The 17,838-nt window shown below is 44.0% G+C and overlaps 1 protein-coding gene across 1 annotated transcript in view; it reads right to left on the bottom strand.

The window, feature by feature from the left end:
• Positions 1-10,415: 10,415 nt before the first annotated feature.
• The window catches only part of LOC135511529 (retinoschisin-like), a 91,792-nt gene continuing 84,369 nt past the window's right edge, over positions 10,416-17,838 (bottom strand). The window contains exons 5-6 of the mRNA XM_064933020.1: positions 11,851-12,046; positions 10,416-10,568 (exon numbers count right to left, since the gene is read on the bottom strand). Of these exons, the coding sequence (XP_064789092.1) occupies positions 10,416-10,568; positions 11,851-12,046 (349 nt within the window). The remainder of the gene's footprint in view (positions 10,569-11,850; positions 12,047-17,838) is intronic.

Genomic DNA, 17,838 nt, shown 5'->3' with positions numbered 1-17,838 from the left:
TTCAGTGAAATACGGAACCGTTACGTATTTTATCTAACGGGTGGCATCCATCAGTCTAAATATTCCTGTTACATTGCACAACCTTCAATGTTATGTCATAATTATGTACAATTCTGGCAAATCAGTTCGCATTGAGCAAGGCGGCCCAAACTGTTGCATATACCCTGACTCTGCGTGCAATGAACGCAAGAGAAGTGACACAATTTCACCTGGTTAATATTGCCTGCTAACCTGGATTTCTTTTAGCTAAATATGCAGGTTTAAAAATATATACTTCTGTGTATTGATTTTAAGAAAGGCATTGCTGTTTATGGTTAGGTACACTTTGGTACACAAGGTAATCTGTTGTTCTGCCCCTGAACAAGGCAGTTAACCCACCGTTCCTAGGCCGTCATTGAAAATAAGAATGTGTTCTTAACTGACTTGCCTAGTTAAATAAAGATGTAAAATAAATTTAAAAATTGTCCAAATCAGTGTCCAAACATACCGATTTCCGATTGTTATGAAAACTTGAAATCGGCCCTAATTCCGATTCATCGGTTGACCTCTAGTTTATACAAACAGATTTACTATGCTACAATTCTGTTGAATAGCTGTTTATACAAACAGATTTACTATGCTACAATTCTGTTGAATAGCTGTTTATACAAACAGATTTACTATGCTACAATGCTGGCTCAAGTGATCTCAAATTTTATTTTTTGAACAGTGCACTTCAGCAGACATGGTCAGATACCAAATCGACAGTCCTCTTCTCTTTGTGTTCATGGTGGTCAATAAATCCCTTTCCTGCAGTGAAATTACCTAGTGGCCTCATGGGTGGAATGTTATTCATATTTTTTCTAATTTCAAATGAAGAAAAGTTTTTTTCTATGTAAACAGTTTATTTTTCAGTCTTCTGTGATGTATATAAAGTGTAATATTGGGATGCAAACTCAATTGAACACACTTCAATTCTATATCTGACATGGTACAGGCGTCTTCTTCTTTTCTAAGCCCATAATCATGTGTGTGAGGTGGATACTTTCGTTTCAAAGTAGTTTTGTTTAAGACTACCAAGAAACACTCTGTTAGCCCACTGCAGTAATAAGGTTAATGACTGTATAATACAGAGTTCATTAACCCTAAAAACACTGCTATTATTAACCTTATAGGACACAGCTATCTAGGGTTAACCTTAATGCAGGGTTTATTAAACACAAAGAACACCATCACTTCTATTGTTCTCTGCTTGTAAACAAGCAACTTCCTGTCTGGAGAATGTTTCCTAATATGTTTCCAGCATTCAGACCCCTTGACTTTTTCCACATTTTGTTACGTTACAGCCTTATTCTAAAATGTATTAAATAAAAATACACAAAATACCCCATAATGACAAAGGACAAAAAGGGTTTTAGACATTTTGGCAAATGTATTACAACAGAAATACCTTTATTTACATAAGTATTCAGACCCTTTGCTATCAGACTCGAAATTTAGCTCAGGTGCATCCTGTTTCCATGGATAAACTTTGAGGTATTTCTACAACTTGATTGGAGTCCATCTGTGGTAAATTAAATTAATTGGACAATATTAGGAAAGGCACACACCTGTCTATATAAGGTTCCACAGTTGACAATGCATGGCATAGCAAAAACCAAGCCATGAGGTTGAATGAATTGTCCGTAGTGCTCCGAGACAGGATTGTGTCCAGGGTACAGATCTGGGGAAGGGTACCAAAATATTTCTGCAGCATTGAAGATCGCCAAGAACACATTGGCCACCATCATTCTTAAATTGAAGAAGTTTGGAACCACCAAGACTCTTCCTAGAGCTGGCCGCCCGTCCAAACTGAGCAGTCTGGGGAGAAGGGCCTTGGTCAGGGAGGTGACGAAGAACCTGATGGTCACTCTGACAGAGCTCCAGTTTCTCTACTCAATACTGCCCCTGCTGCCATAAGAAGTTAAGGGTCTGAATACTTATACAAATGTGATAGTTTTTGACATTTTTAATACATTTGGAAAAATTTCTGTAAAACTGATTTACTTTATAATTATCGGGTATTGCGTGTAGATTGAGTTAAAAAATATATACAGTGCCTTGCGAAAGTATTCGGCCCCCTTGAACTTTACGACCTTTTGCCACATTTCAGGCTTCAAACATAAAGATATAAAACTGTATTTTTTTGTGAAGAATTGTCACGCCCTGGTCTGTATTTAGTATGTTATTTTCATTTATTGGGTCAGGCCAGGGCGTGACATGGGTTTATTTGTAGTGTGTTTCGTCTTGGGATTGTGTGGGGTGTATAGATTGGTCTGTGGCTGCCTGAGGCGGTTCTCAATCAGAGTCAGGTGATCGTTGTCTCTGATTGGGAACCATATTTAGGTAGCCTGGGTTTCACTGTGTGTTTGTGGGTGATTGTTCCTGTCTCTGTGTTTGTTGCACCAGTCAGGGCTGTTTCGGTTTTCGACGTTTGTTGTTTTGTATTGTTCGTGTTCTTCTTCATTAAAGATGTATCGAACGAACCACGTTGCATTTTGGTCCGATCCTTATTCCACCTCTTCGTCAGAGAAGGAGGTAGAAGAAAGCCGTTACAGAATCACCCACCACAAACGGACCAAGCAACGTGTCAACGGGCAGGAGCCACAGGAGAAGCAACAAAGGCAGCAACAGCGATCACAGGACTTCTGGACTTGGGAGGAGAAATTGTTCAGAGAAGGACCCTGGGATCAGCCTGGAGAATATCGCCGCCCCAAAGAAGAACTGGAGGCGGAGAGAGCTGAGAGGCGCTGGTATGAGGAGGCAGCGCGGCGACGCGGATGGAAGCCCGAGAGTCAGCCCCAAAATTTCTTGGGGGCTCAGGAGAGTGTGGCAGAGTCAGGAGTCAGACCTGAGCCCACTCTCCCTGTTTATCGTGAGGAGCCAAGGAGGAGACCAGAACCGGTGTTGGAGGTAAGCGAAGCAGAGACTGTGAAGGAGTTAATGGGGAAATTGGAGGAGAGAGAAATGAGGGAGTTGCTGTGTTGGTGCTTTTTGCATGGAATTCGCCCAACGGAACGTGTCAGGGATTTGATGGCACCTGGGTCAGCGCTCCATACTCGTCCTGAGGTGCGTGTTAGTCGGCTGGTGAAGTTGGTGCCAGCCTCACGCACCAGGCCTCCTGTGCACATCCCTAGCCTTGCACGTCCTGTGCCAACACTGCTCTCAAGATCTCCAGTACGCCTTCACGGTCTAGCCCATCCTGTGCCACCTCCACACACCAGCCCTCCGGTGGCAGCTCCCCGCACCAGGCTTCCTGTGCGTGTCCTCGGCCCAGTACCATCAGTGCCAGCACCACGCATCAGGCCTACAGTGCGCCTCGCCTCTCCTGCGCTGCCGGAGCCTCCCGCCTGTTTAGCGCTGCCAGAGCCTTCCGCCTCTACAGCATTGCCGGAGTCTCCTGCCCGTTTAGCGCAGCCAGAGCTGCCAGTCTGCATGGAGCAGCCAGAGCTGCCAGTCTGCATGGAGCAGCCAGAGCTGCCAGTTTGCATGGAGCAGCCAGAGCTGCCAGTCTGCATGGAGCAGCCAGAGCTGCCAGTCTGCATGGAGCAGCCAGAGCTGCCAGTCTGCATGGAGCAACCAGAGCTGCCAGTCTGCATGGAGCAGCCAGAGCTGCAAGGAGCTGCCAGTCTGCAAGGAGCTGCCAGTCTGAAAGGAGCTGCCAGTCTGCAAGGAGCTGCCAGAGCTGTTAGTCTGCATGGAGCAGCCAGAGCCGCCAGTCAGCATGGAGCAGCCAGAGCCGTCAGTCAGCATGAAGCAGCCAGAGCCGTCAGTCTGCCAGGATCCGCCAGTCAGCCAGACTCTTCCAGATCTGCCAGTCAGCCAGACTCTTCCAGATCTGCCAGTCAGCCAGACTCTTCCAGATCTACCAGTCAGCCAGATTCTTCCAGATCTGCCAGTCAGCCAGACTCTTCCAGATCTGCCAGTCAGCCAGACTCTTCCAGATCTGCCAGTCAGCCAGACTCTTCCAGATCTACCAGTCAGCCAGACTCTGCCAGATCTGCCAGTCAGCCGGACTCTTCCAGATCTGCCGGTCAGCCGGACTCTTCCAGATCTGCCGGTCAACCAGACTCTTCCAGATCTGCCGGTCAACCAGACTCTTCCAGATCCGCCGGTCAGCCAGGATCTGCCAGAACCGCCATTCAGCCAGGATCTGCCAGAACCGCCAGCCAGCCAGGATCTGCCGGATTCAACTCCCTGGCTGGGCTTCCTCTCAGTGCTTTGCTTCCTCTGTCCCGAGCTGCCCCTCTGTCCTGAGCTGCCCCTCTGTCCCGAGCTGCCCCTCTGTCCCGAGCTGTCTCTCAGTCCAGTAGAGTTCTGGGTGAGGACTACTAGGCCAATGTCGGCGGCGAGGGTGGACAATCCTAGGACGCGAGGAGGGGGGACTAAGACATTCATAGAGTGGGTTCCACGTCCCGAGCCGGAGCCGCCACCATGGACAGACGCCCACCCGGACCCTCCCTATTGTTTTTGTTGTGGGTCCGGGAGTCCGCACCTTAGGGGGGGGTTCTGTCACACCCTGGTCTGTATTTATTATGTTATTTTCATTTATTTGGTCAGGCCAGGGTGTGACTTGGGTTTATTTGTAGTGTGTTTCGTCTTGGGATTGTGTGGGGTGTATAGATTGTGTGGGGTGTATAGGTCTGTGGCTGCCTGAGGCGGTTCTCAATCAGAGTCAGGTGATTATCGTTGTCTCTGATTGGGAACCATATTTAGGTAGCCTGGGTTTCACTGTGTGTTTGTGGGTAATTGTTCCTGTCTCTGTGTTTGTTGCACCAGTCAGGGCTCTTTCGGTTTTCGACGTTTGTTGTTTTGTATTGTTTGTGTTCTTCTTCATTAAAGATGTATCGAACAAACCCCGTTGCATTTTGGTCCGATCCTTATTCCACCTCTTCATCAGAGAAGGAGGTAGAAGAAAGCCGTTATAAGAATCAACAACAAGTGGGACACAATCATGAAGTGGAACGACATTTATTGGATATTTCAAACTTTTTTAACAAATCAAAAACTGAAAAATTGGGCGTGCAAAATTATTCAGCCCCTTTACTTTCAGTGCAGCAAACTCTCTCCAGAAGTTCAGTGAGGATCTCTGAATGATCCAATGTTGACCTAAATGACAAATGATGATAAATACAATCCACCTGTGTGTAATCAAGTCTCCGTATAAATGCACCTGCTCTGTGATAGTCTCAGAGGTCCGTTAAAAGCGCAGAGAGCATCATGAAGAACAAGGAACACATCAGGCAGGTCCGAGATACTGTTGTGAAGAAGTTTAAAGCCGGATTTGGATACAAAAAGATTTCCCAAGCTTTAAACATCCCAAGGAGCACTGTGCAAGCGATAATATTGAAATGGAAGGAGTATCAGACCACTGCAAATCTACCAAGACCTGGCCGTCCCTCTAAACTTTCAGCTCATACAAGGAGAAGACTGATCAGAGATGCAGCCAAGAGGCCCATAATCACTCTGGATGAACTGCAGAGATCTACAGCTGAGGTGGGAGACTCTGTCCATAGGACAACAATCAGTCGTATATTGCACAAATCTGGCCATTATGGAAGAGTGGCAAGAAGAAAGCCATTTCTTAAAGATACCTGAGAGACACACCAAACATGTGGAAGAAGGTGCTCTGGTCAGATGAAACCAAAATTGAACTTTTTGGCAACAATGCAAAACGTTATGTTTGGCGTAAAAGCAACACAGCTCATCACCCCGAACACACCATACCCACTGTCAAACATGGTGGTGGCAGCATCATGGTTTGGGCCTGATTTTCTTCAGCAGGGACAGGGAAGATGGTTAAAATTGATGGGAAGATGGATGGAGCCAAATACAGGACCATTCTGGAAGAAAACCTGATGGAGTCTGCAAAAGACCTGAGACTGGGACGGAGATTTGTCTTCCAACAAGACAATGATCCAAAACATAAAGCAAAATCTACAATGGAATGGTTCAAAAATAAACATATCCAGGTGTTAGAATGGCCAAGTCAAAGTCCAGACCTGAATCCAATCGAGAATCTGTGGAAAGAACTGAAAACTGCTGTTCACAAATGCTCTCCATTCTACCTCACTCAGCTCGAGCTGTTTTGCAAGGAGGAATGGGAAAAAAATTCAGTCTCTCGATGTGCAAAACTGATAGAGACATACCCCAAGCGACTTACAGCTGTAATCGCAGCAAAAGGTGGCGCTACAAAGTATTAACTTAAGGGGGCTGAATAATTTTGCACGCCCAATTTTTCAGTTTTTGATTTGTTAAAAAAGTTTGAAATATCCAATGAATGTCGTTCCACTTCATGATTGTGTCCCACTTGTTGTTGATTCTTCACAAAAAAATAACAGTTTTATATCTTTATGTTTGAAGCCTGAAATGTGGCAAAAGGTCGCAAAGTTCAAGGGGGGCGAATACTTTTGCAAGGCACTGTATATATATTTTAGTATAAGGCTGTAACGTAACAAAATGTGCAAAAAGTAAATGGGTCTGAATACTTTTCAAATGTACTGTATGTCAGTAAGGATACAGTATCTGAGTACCATCTGAAATAATGTATACAACTAGTTGCCTTTGCTTTCAATGCTGTCACTTTATTGAGGGGTGTATTGGCCCTAAACCTAACCCTGAATATACAATCTAATGTGATTCAACAGAACAGGACATTGGAGACACCACTGAAATACAGCAACACTATACCTTACTGTTACACATCACAATAAAAGTCACATTCAAACAGATAGACACAGACAGTACAGTACTTTAGTTTACAGGACATTCAACAACATGTCCACATCTCATCTGACTCTGGGCTTTAGATCATTAGGGGCTAGTTCCCCGGACACAGATTACGCCTCGTCCTGGACTAAAAAGCATGCTCAATGGAGAATCAGGACCAGGCTTAATCTGTGTCCAGTAAACCGGCCCCAATGATCATGTTTACAGCTCCTTGTTCTCACTCACATGAAAAAAATACTATAGTATACTATGGTATAAATATTGTAGTATTCAATGTAGTGTTTAGTATACGTATGTATGTGCTGTAGTATAGTAGTAGTATTTACAGTATTTACTATTATTACAGTATTTACTTTTACTATTATTAGTTACTATTATTTACAGTAATAGTATACATTTTGTAGTAAAATAAACTGTCGTATAGACTATAGTAATTAATGTAGTGTTTTGCGGACTGTAGTATACTGTAGTATTTACTGTAGTGTTTTGGAGAACATTACTGTAGTATTTATTATAGTGTTTTATTATAGTTTTATTATCTTTGACATAGAAGTGGAGGATATCGCCTTCAGGAAACCAATTGGAGAAATAGTAAAAGAGCACATTTCCATAACCTGTAGGTAGGTAGGTAGGACTCGGGTCTGACCGGCTAGTTCAGAGCTTCTGCTCTATTTTATAACCTGGTACACAATATATGGTATATACACTATATATACAAAGTATGAGGACACCCCCTCAAATTGGTGGATTCAGCTATTTCAGCCACATCCAGCTGAAATAATTAATTTAATATGAAATATTATATAAATGTCCTAAAGCTAAAACATACAAAAATAATACATTATCTGATCAAACTGCATTAAAAAGGGGGCACAAGACAGGAATGCCCCCTCTCCAACCTCCTGTTTGCAATAGCAGTTGAAACGCTTGCAGAAAGAATTATACAGAACCCAAATGTAACAGGTATCAGTATTGGTGAACATGAATATAAACTAAACTCATTAGCTAATTACCTCCTGATATGGCTGACCAATATCGAAAACTCAGAATGTTCAAAAATCTCAGGATATAATTATCGTGGGAAAAAAATATGGTAATAAGAAAAATAATAACTCACGATCTACAGCAATCCTTTATGTGGACCACAAAAAAATATGAAATACTTGGGATGCTTAACAAGTGACAACAAATATATAAAGTTAACATTATTCCATTACTCAACAATATGAAAGCAGATCTAATTAAATGGAAACAATCTTCCTATAAATCTCACAGGCAGAATAAACCTCTTCAGAATGGCATAGATGTTAAATGGGCAAATAAAAGGAAAGTTTTACATCTTCAAGTCTGAGGGTGGTTTTAACCTTCCTGAGTCTGAGGGGGGTTTTAACCTTCCTGAGTCTGGGGGTGGTTTTAACCTTCCTGAGTCTGAGGGTGGGTTTAACCTTCCTGAGTCTGGGGGTGGTTTTAACCTTCCTGAGTCTGAGGGGGTTTTAACCTTCCTGAGTCTGAGGGTGGTTTTAACCTTCCTGAGTCTGAGGGTGGTTTTAACCTTCCTGAGTCTGAGGGTGGTTTTAACCTTCCTGAGTCTGAGGGGGTTTTAACCTTCCTGAGTCTGAGGGTGGTTTTAACCTTCCTGAGTCTGAGGGTGGTTTTAACCTTCCTGAGTCTGAGGGTGGTTTTAACCTTCCTGAGTCTGGGGGTGGTTTTAACCTTCCTGAGTCTGAGGGTGGTTTTAACCTTCCTGAGTCTGAGGGTGGTTTTAACCTTCCTGAGTCTGAGGGGGTTTAACCTTCCTGAGTCTGAGGGGGTTTTAACCTTCCTGAGTCTGAGGGGGTTTTAACCTTCCTGAGTCTGAGGGTGGTTTTAACCTTCCTGAGTCTGAGGGTGGTTTTAACCTTCCTGAGTCTGAGGGGGTTTAACCTTCCTGAGTCTGAGGGGGTTTTAACCTTCCTGAGTCTGAGGGGGTTTTAACCTTCCTGAGTCTGAGGGTGGTTTTAACCTTCCTGAGTCTGAGGGGGGTTTTAACCTTCCTGAGTCTGAGGGTGGTTTTAACCTTCCTGAGTCTGAGGGTGGTTTTAACCTTCCTGAGTCTGAGGGTGGTTTTAACCTTCCTGAGTCTGAGGGGGGTTTTAACCTTCCTGAGTCTGAGGGGGGTTTAACCTTCCTGAGTCTGAGGGGGGTTTTAACCTTCCTGAGTCTGAGGGTGGTTTTAACCTTCCTGAGTCTGAGGGGGGGTTTAACCTTGTATTGTACTGACTCGCCACCAAAGGCTTTTACTTGCGACATATAGTTAAATGCACTAATGCGGAACAATGTGTACATATTGAAGATACACATGCTCATCCCCAGAATTTTTCCACTTGTCTATTTTCAAAGGATAAAGCTAAGATTATTAACAACTTAATAGTTAAAGGGGAATTTCACCTTGGGGGAATCTGGGTTTGGTTTCATCATGTCTGAGGCATTTCTAGGACAGTTAGATGTGTTTCACACATAATAGCCCAGGAGGAAAGCAGGGCAGGGCGTCGCGCGCTGAACGATACACCCTATGACGGCTTCAGGTGTATTGATGGGGGCGAGATCTAAAAATAAATGAAGTCCTGCTTAGTGGCATTTCACGATGGCTCTATGTTATATTGATTGCAATTCACATTTTTGTGGGTGTAGGTATGGTTGTCCTTGTTCCATAGAGTCTTTCAGCGATGTTCCTATCTGCGGATTCATTGCTAAATATACAAGTAGACACATTTTTTTCTGTCTCTGAAAGAATGCAACTTGTGTTGGGCCCAACATCAATGCCCAACATCACTAATGCTCTTGTGGCTGAATGGAAGTAAATTCTCCAGCTATGTTCTCGTGGAAAGCCTTCCCAGAATTGTGGAGGCTGTTTTAGCAGCAAAGGGGGGACCAACTCCATATTAATGCCCATGATTTAGTAATGAGATGTTCGACGAGCAGGTGTCCACATACTTTTGGTCATATAGTGTACTTGGCATGAAGTTTTCAACTTGTGGGTGGCACAAATTGGAATATGGGGAGGGGAATGGGCAGGGTATATGCAAATTAAATACTGTATTATTTACTATATTTACTATAAAGGTAAACACACAATGGTCTCTGCCAATAAAACACACTGACAGCCACAGCCCCTAGAAGACATACAGGGAAAGAGATCAAGACATAATTCTATTGCCACTAGCTCGGTACTGTGTCTTGACAGGGTTACCGGACCAGTGACAAATCAAAGTTTAGTTTGTCATATGGACGTCATACAGCCAAGTGTACAATGAAATGCTTAAATAATGTTGCCCTTTGGCAAGCGTCTGGGAGTTAAGATGGAAGGGTAAGGTGGACACTGACCTCACTGGGCAAAAACTTGGTCCATCAATGTGGTTTTCATGTCATTTCAACACAAAAACTAAATTTGATAGCGTTGAATAAATGTGGAAAACAAATCAACTTGAGAGCATTTCCTCATATTTTCACCCAACTTTTAGCCTAAATCACATGACATGGTGAATTTGTTTCTTGATTTCACGTTGAATTTACATTAGTTGACAACTTAACCAAATGTAAATCAAAACAAGACGTTGAACTGACATCAGTGCCCAAGTAGGATAGACAGGGTTAGAGGTTAGGGGTTATGGTTATTAGGGTCATAGGTTTTAGGTACACTTGCTCATGCACATCAGCAGCTCCATGCGCAGGGCAATGCGGGTGTGCCAACCCAGAGGGAGGAGCCTAACATAGCGGGCCACAATAGGAGGACGCAGCAGGTTCTGAACGGACGACGAGCGGTCCGAGTTCCCATAGAACACCTGCGGGAACAGAGACACGACATTGGCCAGTCGATAACATGCCCATCTGACATCAACCAATCAGCTGACTAACAGCCTATAGACTATAGAGAAGGATGTACAAGCGAGATGACCTGAATCCCAAATGGCACCCTATATAGTGCACCACTTTTCCAGAGCCCATAGAGCTCTGGTCAAAACTACTCCATTAGATAGGAAATAGAGTGCCATTTAGAACACAGAGCCGAAGAGGAACTGACAATTGTCTCCTTGTGATTTAGTAGTATTACTAGTAGCATAATCCAGAATGCCCAGCCTGTATACTGACCCTGTTGTTGGTCCTACTGCACACTGACCCTGTTGTTGGTCCTACTGCACACTGACCCTGTTGTTGGTCCTACTGCACACTGACCCTGTTGTTGGTCCTACTGCACACTGACCCTGTTGTTGGTCCTACTGCACACTGAACCCTGTTGTTGGTCCTACTGTATACTGACCCTGTTGTTGGTCCTACTGTATACCTACCCTGTTGTTGGTCCCAATTTATACTGACTCTGTTGTTGGTCCTAATTTATACTAACCCTGTTGTTGGTGCTACTGTATACTGACCCTGTTGCTGGTCCTACTGCATACTGACCCTGTTGTTGGTCCTACTGTATACTGACCCTGTTGTGGTCCTACTGTATACTGACCCTGTTGTTGGTCCTACTGTATGCTGGCCCTGTTGTTGGTCCTACTCTATACTGACCCTGTTGTTGCCAGTCTGGTCCTAGTGTATACTGACCCTGTTGTTGGTCCTACTGCACACTGACCCTGTTGTTGGTCCTACTGCACACTGACCCTGTTGTTGGTCCTACTGCACACTGAACCTGTTGTTGGTCCTACTGCATACTGACCCTGTTGTTGGTCCTACTGTATACTGACCCTGTTGTTGGTCCTACTGTATACCTACCCAGTTGTTGGTCCCAATTTATACTGACTCTGTTGTTGGTCCTAATTTATACTGACCCTGTTGTTGGTGCTACTGTATACTGACCCTGTTGCTGGTCCTACTGCATACTGACCCTGTTGTTGGTCCTACTGTATACTGACCCTGTTGTGGTCCTACTGTATACTGACCCTGTTGTTGGTCCTACTGTATACTGGCCCTGTTGTTGGTCCTACTCTATACTGACCCTGTTGTTGCCAGTCTGGTCCTAGTGTATACTGACCCTGTTGTTGGTCCTACTGTATACTGACCCTGTTGTTGGTCCTACTCTATACTGACCCTGTTGTTGCCAGTCTGGTCCTACTGTATACTGACCCTGTTGTTACCAGTCTGGTCCTTGTAGTAGATCCAGTTTAGGTTCTGATCGGTGCGGTACTGGACACTGTACTTAGTCAGCCACTCATCAGCATCACAGCGACCCTGGGTCAGGATACCTGAGACCACACCCACATCCTGCAGGTCAATCTGGATCCACTGGCTGTTGTCCTGGAACTTAGACAGCCATGCACACCTGGAAAGGAGGATGAACATACATGTTAAAATTAGGGCTGTCATAGTTAACGCTGTTAATTTATTTTGAAACATTTTTTCACATCTCCATTTTTCACCCAAAAGTTTCAAAAGTCTGTTTCCGCACGGACCCCTTTGAGCGTAAAACACAATGCTATCTGTTTGCTCTTTGCAGCTAGCAGCTGAAGACCCAGCTGGCACAAAAAGTTTTCATTACTTTCTACAACATTGTATTAGGTTGTATGATAGAACCCTCAAACTAAACTCTGGTCCTCTTATCTAGTTCTACTGCATTTTTTCATTGTTCCACTTTAATCAGGGACTGATTTAGACCTGGTACATCAGGTGGGTGAAATTCATTATCAGGTAGAACAGAGAACCAGCAGGCTCTGGAACCCGTAGTGTAAAAGTTGAATAGATAGATAGATAAAACATTGTGTCAACGATTTTCATTTAGGGAAACTCAACGTTTGAATGACAGTTTACAATATTTCTCACAAAATGTTTACTTCAACGTTCTGCAACATTGTAATTAGATTTCAGTTTCAGTTCCATGTGTCAAACTATTTTTTCAGTTATATTAAAACCAGGTAAATCTGGAGAGTCCCTGCTGATTACGGACCCATTAGTTTAATAAATTGTGAAAACAAAATAATAACAAAGCTCATATGTAATAGAATGGCAAAATCATTAAGACTTGATACATACAGTATCAATCAAACAGGGTTTATTTAAAAATAGGCACTTACAAACAAATACAATAACATATTTTCGTTTAATATCAATATGCAAAAAAACAAATATATAGATTGATCAATAATGGCTATTCATGCCGAAAAGACTTATGACCGTCATGAATGGTGTTTTCTATTTGGAAGCTTTCAACTTTCCAGCTGAAATAATATATTTAATAAAAAATATTATATACAGTTGAAATTGGAAGTTAACATACACCTTAGCCAAATACATTTAAACTCAGTTTCACAATTCCTGACATTTAGTCCTACAAAGAAAATCCTTTCTTAGGTCAGTTAGGATCACCACTTTATTTCAAGAATGTGAAATGTCAGGATAATAGTAGAGATAATTATTTATTTCAGATTTAATTTCTTTCATCACATTCCCAGTGGGTCAGAAGTTTACATGCACTCAATTAGTATTTGGTAGCATTACCTTTATATTGTTTAACCTGTGTCAAACATATTGGGTAGCCTTCCACAATAAGTTGGGTGAATTTTGGACGATTCCCTTTATTTTTTATTTTACCTTTATGTAACTAGGCAAGTCAGTTAAGAACAAATTCTTATTTTCAATGACGGCCTAGGAACAGTGGGTTAACTGCCTGTTCAGGGGCAGAACGTCAGATTTGTACCTTGTCAGCTCGGGGATTCGAACTTGCAACATTTTGGTTACTATTCTCAAACCATCAGGCTACCCTGCTGCTCCTCCTGACAGAGCTGGTGTAACTGAGTCAGGTTTGTAGGACTCCTTGCTCGCACACATTTTTTCAGTTCTGCCCACAAATGTTCTATAGGATTGAGGTCAGGGCTTTGTGATGGCCACTCCAATACCTTGACTTTTTTGTCCTTAAGCCATTTTGCCACAACTTTGGGTAATTGTTCATTTGGAAGACCCATTTGAAACCAAGCTTTAACTTCCTGACTGTCTTGAGAAGTTGCTTCAATATATCCACATAATTTTCCTGCCACATGATGCCATCTATTTTGTGAAGTGCACCATTTCATCCTGCAGCAAAGCACCCCCACAACATGATGCTGCCACCCCCGTGCGCCACGTTTGGGATGGTGTCTTCGGCTTGCAAGCATCCCCCTTTTTCCTCCAAACATAACAATGGTCATTATGGCCAAACAGTTCTATTTTTGCTTCATCAGACCAGAGGACATTTCTCCAAAAAGTATGATCTTTGTCCCCATGTGCAGTTGCAAACCGTAGTCTGGCTTTGTCATGGTGGTTTTGGAGCAGTGGCTTCTTCCTTGCTGAGCGCCCTTTCAGGTTATGTCGATATAGGACTTGTTTTACTGTGGATATAGATACTTTTGTACCTGTTGTTTCCAGCATCTTCACAAGGTCCTTTGCTGTTGTTCTGGGATTGATTTGCACTTTTTGCACCAAAGTACGTTCATCTCTAGGAGAAAGAACGCGTCTCCTTCTTAAGCGGTATAACGGCTGCGTGGTCCCATGGTGTTTATACTTGCATACTACTGTTTGTACAGATGAACGTGGTACCTTCAGGCATTTGGAAATTGCTCCCAAGGATGAACCAGACTTGTGGAGGTCTACAATGTGTCTTCTGAGGTCTTGGCTGATTTCTTTTGATTTTCCCATGATGTCAAGCAAAGAAGCACTGCGTTTGAAGGTAGGCCTTGAAATACATCCACAGGTATACCTCCAATTGACTCAAATGATGTCAATTAACCTATCAGAAGCTTCTAAAGCCATGACATAATTTTCTGGAGTTTTCCAAGCTGTTTAAACGCACAGTCAACTTAGTGTATGTCAAATTCTGACTCACTGGAATTGTGATACAGTGAATTATAAGTAAAATAATCTGTCTGTAAACAATTATTGGAACAATTACTTGTGTCATGAACAAAGTAGATGTCCTAACCGACTTGCCAAAACTGTAGTTTGTTAACAAGAAATTTGTGGAGTGGTTGAAAAATTAATTTTAATGACTCCAATCTATATGTATGTAAACTTTCGACTTCAACTATACATGTCCTAAAGCTAAAATATACACAAATAATATATTATCTAAAAAAAAGGGGCACAAGACAGGGATGTTCCCTCTCCCCCTCCTGTTTCCACTAGCAATTGAACCGCCTGCAGGAATAATTAGACAGTACCCAAACGTAACAGGTATTAGTAAATATGACGTCACGTCTTCTCCTTCTTCTCCCTTCCGGCATTTGATGTCGCCGGTTAACTAACCACCGGTCCTGGCAACCATCATTATGCACACCTAGCAACAATCATTACGCGCACCTTTGCTTCATCATGAGGCACACCTGGACTCCATTACCTCATTCATTACCTCCCCTTTCTCTGTTACTCCCTTAGGTTCATTCCCCAGGCAGTATTGTTTCTGTGTTTCATGTCAAGAAGCTACTCCTATGTTGTATTAAACTTATCACCTGCACCTGCTTCTCGACTCCCAGCGTCTACGTTACAGAGTACTGCCTCAACAAATGGAAGCAACAGGAAATCAGAACATCTCCCAGACGGTCGACGAGCAGAGATACCTACTTCGTCAACACCACGACCAGCTGGTGCAACTGGGGACGGCTATGGAAGAGGTTCTTTGCAGTGCTCAATGTCTCAAACATACCCAAGAGGCGTTGCCTTCAGCAGAGGATAGTCTACCACCAGTCGATCCAGAGAGCCAGCACACCAGCCCATTCAGCAACCCACTCAGGTCAGCGATTCCCGTTTGTCCCTCCTTGATAAATATGACGGTCACACGCTTCCCAGCGGCTGAGTGAAGCAGAAGGAAACAGCTTGGGCTCTGTCTCTATTGTGGTCAAGGAGGGCACCAGCTCTAGCTGTGTCCGGTACGTCCCAACTCAGGATCCAGGAGAGCAAGAGGGTGTGAGTATCCCCTCTTCATCACTTTCTGCCAAACCCTTTTTGGTGTCGATCACACTAGTTGACTGTCCCTCATGTACTGTATCTACAGCGTTAGTGGATTCCGGTGCCACGGAGAACTTTATAGACCAGACCCTTGCCTCCTCTCTTAACATCACCTCATACCCGCTCCCCTCTCCTTTCCCGGTTCAAGCCCTCGAAAATCGGCCACACGACGGTTCTGGAACCATCACATTCATCACCAAATCACTCACCCTCACCATGGAGTCCATTCATCAGGAGAAGATTCCCTTCTTCATCACCAAAAACCAGCTCACAATAACATCCTCAACCTCCCTTGGCTTCAACGCCATAACTCCACCATCTCATGGTCAAGGATTAAAATCACGGACTGGACACCCGAATGCTGGAGGACCTGCTTTCCTGTCCTCTGTGGTTCCATGTCGGTTGAGAGTCCTGTGGTTTCCCTTCAGTCCAACATCCCAGAGGTATACCAAGACCTGTCCGGACCTCTGGGAGTCTCTATGGGGGTGCCACAGGGTTCAATTCTCTGGCCGACGCTTTTCTCTGTATATATCAATGATGTCGCTCTTGCTGCCAGTGATTCTCTGATCCACCTCTACACAGATGACACCATTCTGTATACATCTGGCCCTTCTTTGGACACTGTGTTAACAAACCTCCAAACGAGCTTCAACACCATACTGTCTCCTGCAGAGAGGAATAACAACATCGGTGATCGAGAGGTCCTAGCGGTGAAGTTGGTATTAGAGGAGTTGGCTTGAGTACGGACATCATCGACCATCAGAACCTGGAGTACGGACAGCGAGGAGGCTCAATCTGTGCCAAGCAAGGTGGGCCCTTTTCTTTATGAGATTTGACCTCATGCTGACCTGGGCGCACACAGCTGTGAGGATGATGAATGGGTCCTTGGCACCCTCCAGTCAGTGTCTCCACTCCTCTAATGCCAACTTCACCGCCAAGAACTCTCGATCGCTGATGTCGTAATTCCTCTCTGCAAGAGACAGTTTCTTAGAGTAGTATGATAAATTTTTTGTGGATAACCTTGTCGTTGAGACAGAACTTCCACTACGCCTGTAATATTTGTGTTGTGGAGAAATGACCAGGCAGGAGACGGGAGTACAGTTAGTTTTCGTTTAGTCAAAAATCCCTCAAGCTCTACAGTTCCCGGCATTCCAGTGCGCATGTGCATTTCCTATTAGGTGTAGTAACGTAACACTGCCGTAATGCATTACTGCTTAGTAACAGCACAGTAACTAATATAAACAGATGTAGATCCCAGATACTACCACGCCCACCTCGTTTCATCCCTCTCTCTGGTCTCCCTACTACTCTCCAGGTCACTGAAGCACTATTCCAGCAGGTCTTCCGGCATTATGGGCTCCTGGAGGACATCGTTTACGACCGTGGCCCCTAATTCACATCACGGGTATGGAGAGCCTTTATGGAGAAGCTTGGGATCACGGTCAGCCTCACTACCGGGTATAGGCCTCAGTCTATCGGTCAGGTGGAGAGAATGAACCAGGAGCTGGGGAGCTTCCTGAGGAGTCACTGCCAGGACTGGCAGGGAGAGTGGCCCCGATTCCTTCCATGGGCGGAGTATGCCCAGAATTTGTTATGTCACTCCTCCACCGGACTGACTCCCTTCCAGTGTGTTCTCTACCAGGAACCTCCCACTCCGCCTGCCCTGCAAGAAGCTGAGCCCTCTGGTTTCACCGGAGGGTGAACGAGGTGACGTTTAGGTTACAGCTTCCCAGTGACTACCATATTTCTTCTTCTTTTCATGTCTCCCTTCTCAGGCCGGTGGTTCCTTAAAAATAAATGTAGTCTTGCTTTGTGGCATTTCACGATGGCTCTATGTTATATTGATTGCAATATACGTTTTTGTGGGTATAGATATGGTTGTCTTGTTGGATAGAGACATTGGATGTCTTTCAGCAATGTTTCTATCAAAGGATCCAGTGCTAAATATACAAGCAGACACATTATTTTCTGGTATCTGAAAGAATGCAACTTGTGTTGGGCGGTGCTCCATGCTCTTTCCCCGTTCCACCCCCAAGGCGGGCTTTTTTGAAAATGAGTTGGACACTAACAACAATCCTTTGGGCATCTATTAGCTACATGGAGACATTCAACCATACATGTTTCAACCGGAATATAGTGAAA

Source organism: Oncorhynchus masou, chromosome 24 (genome assembly GCF_036934945.1).
Source record: "Oncorhynchus masou masou isolate Uvic2021 chromosome 24, UVic_Omas_1.1, whole genome shotgun sequence".
NCBI lineage: Eukaryota > Metazoa > Chordata > Actinopteri > Salmoniformes > Salmonidae > Oncorhynchus > Oncorhynchus masou.
Note: the sequence above shows the minus strand (reverse complement) of the source record. Positions and strands in the feature narration are given on the sequence as shown.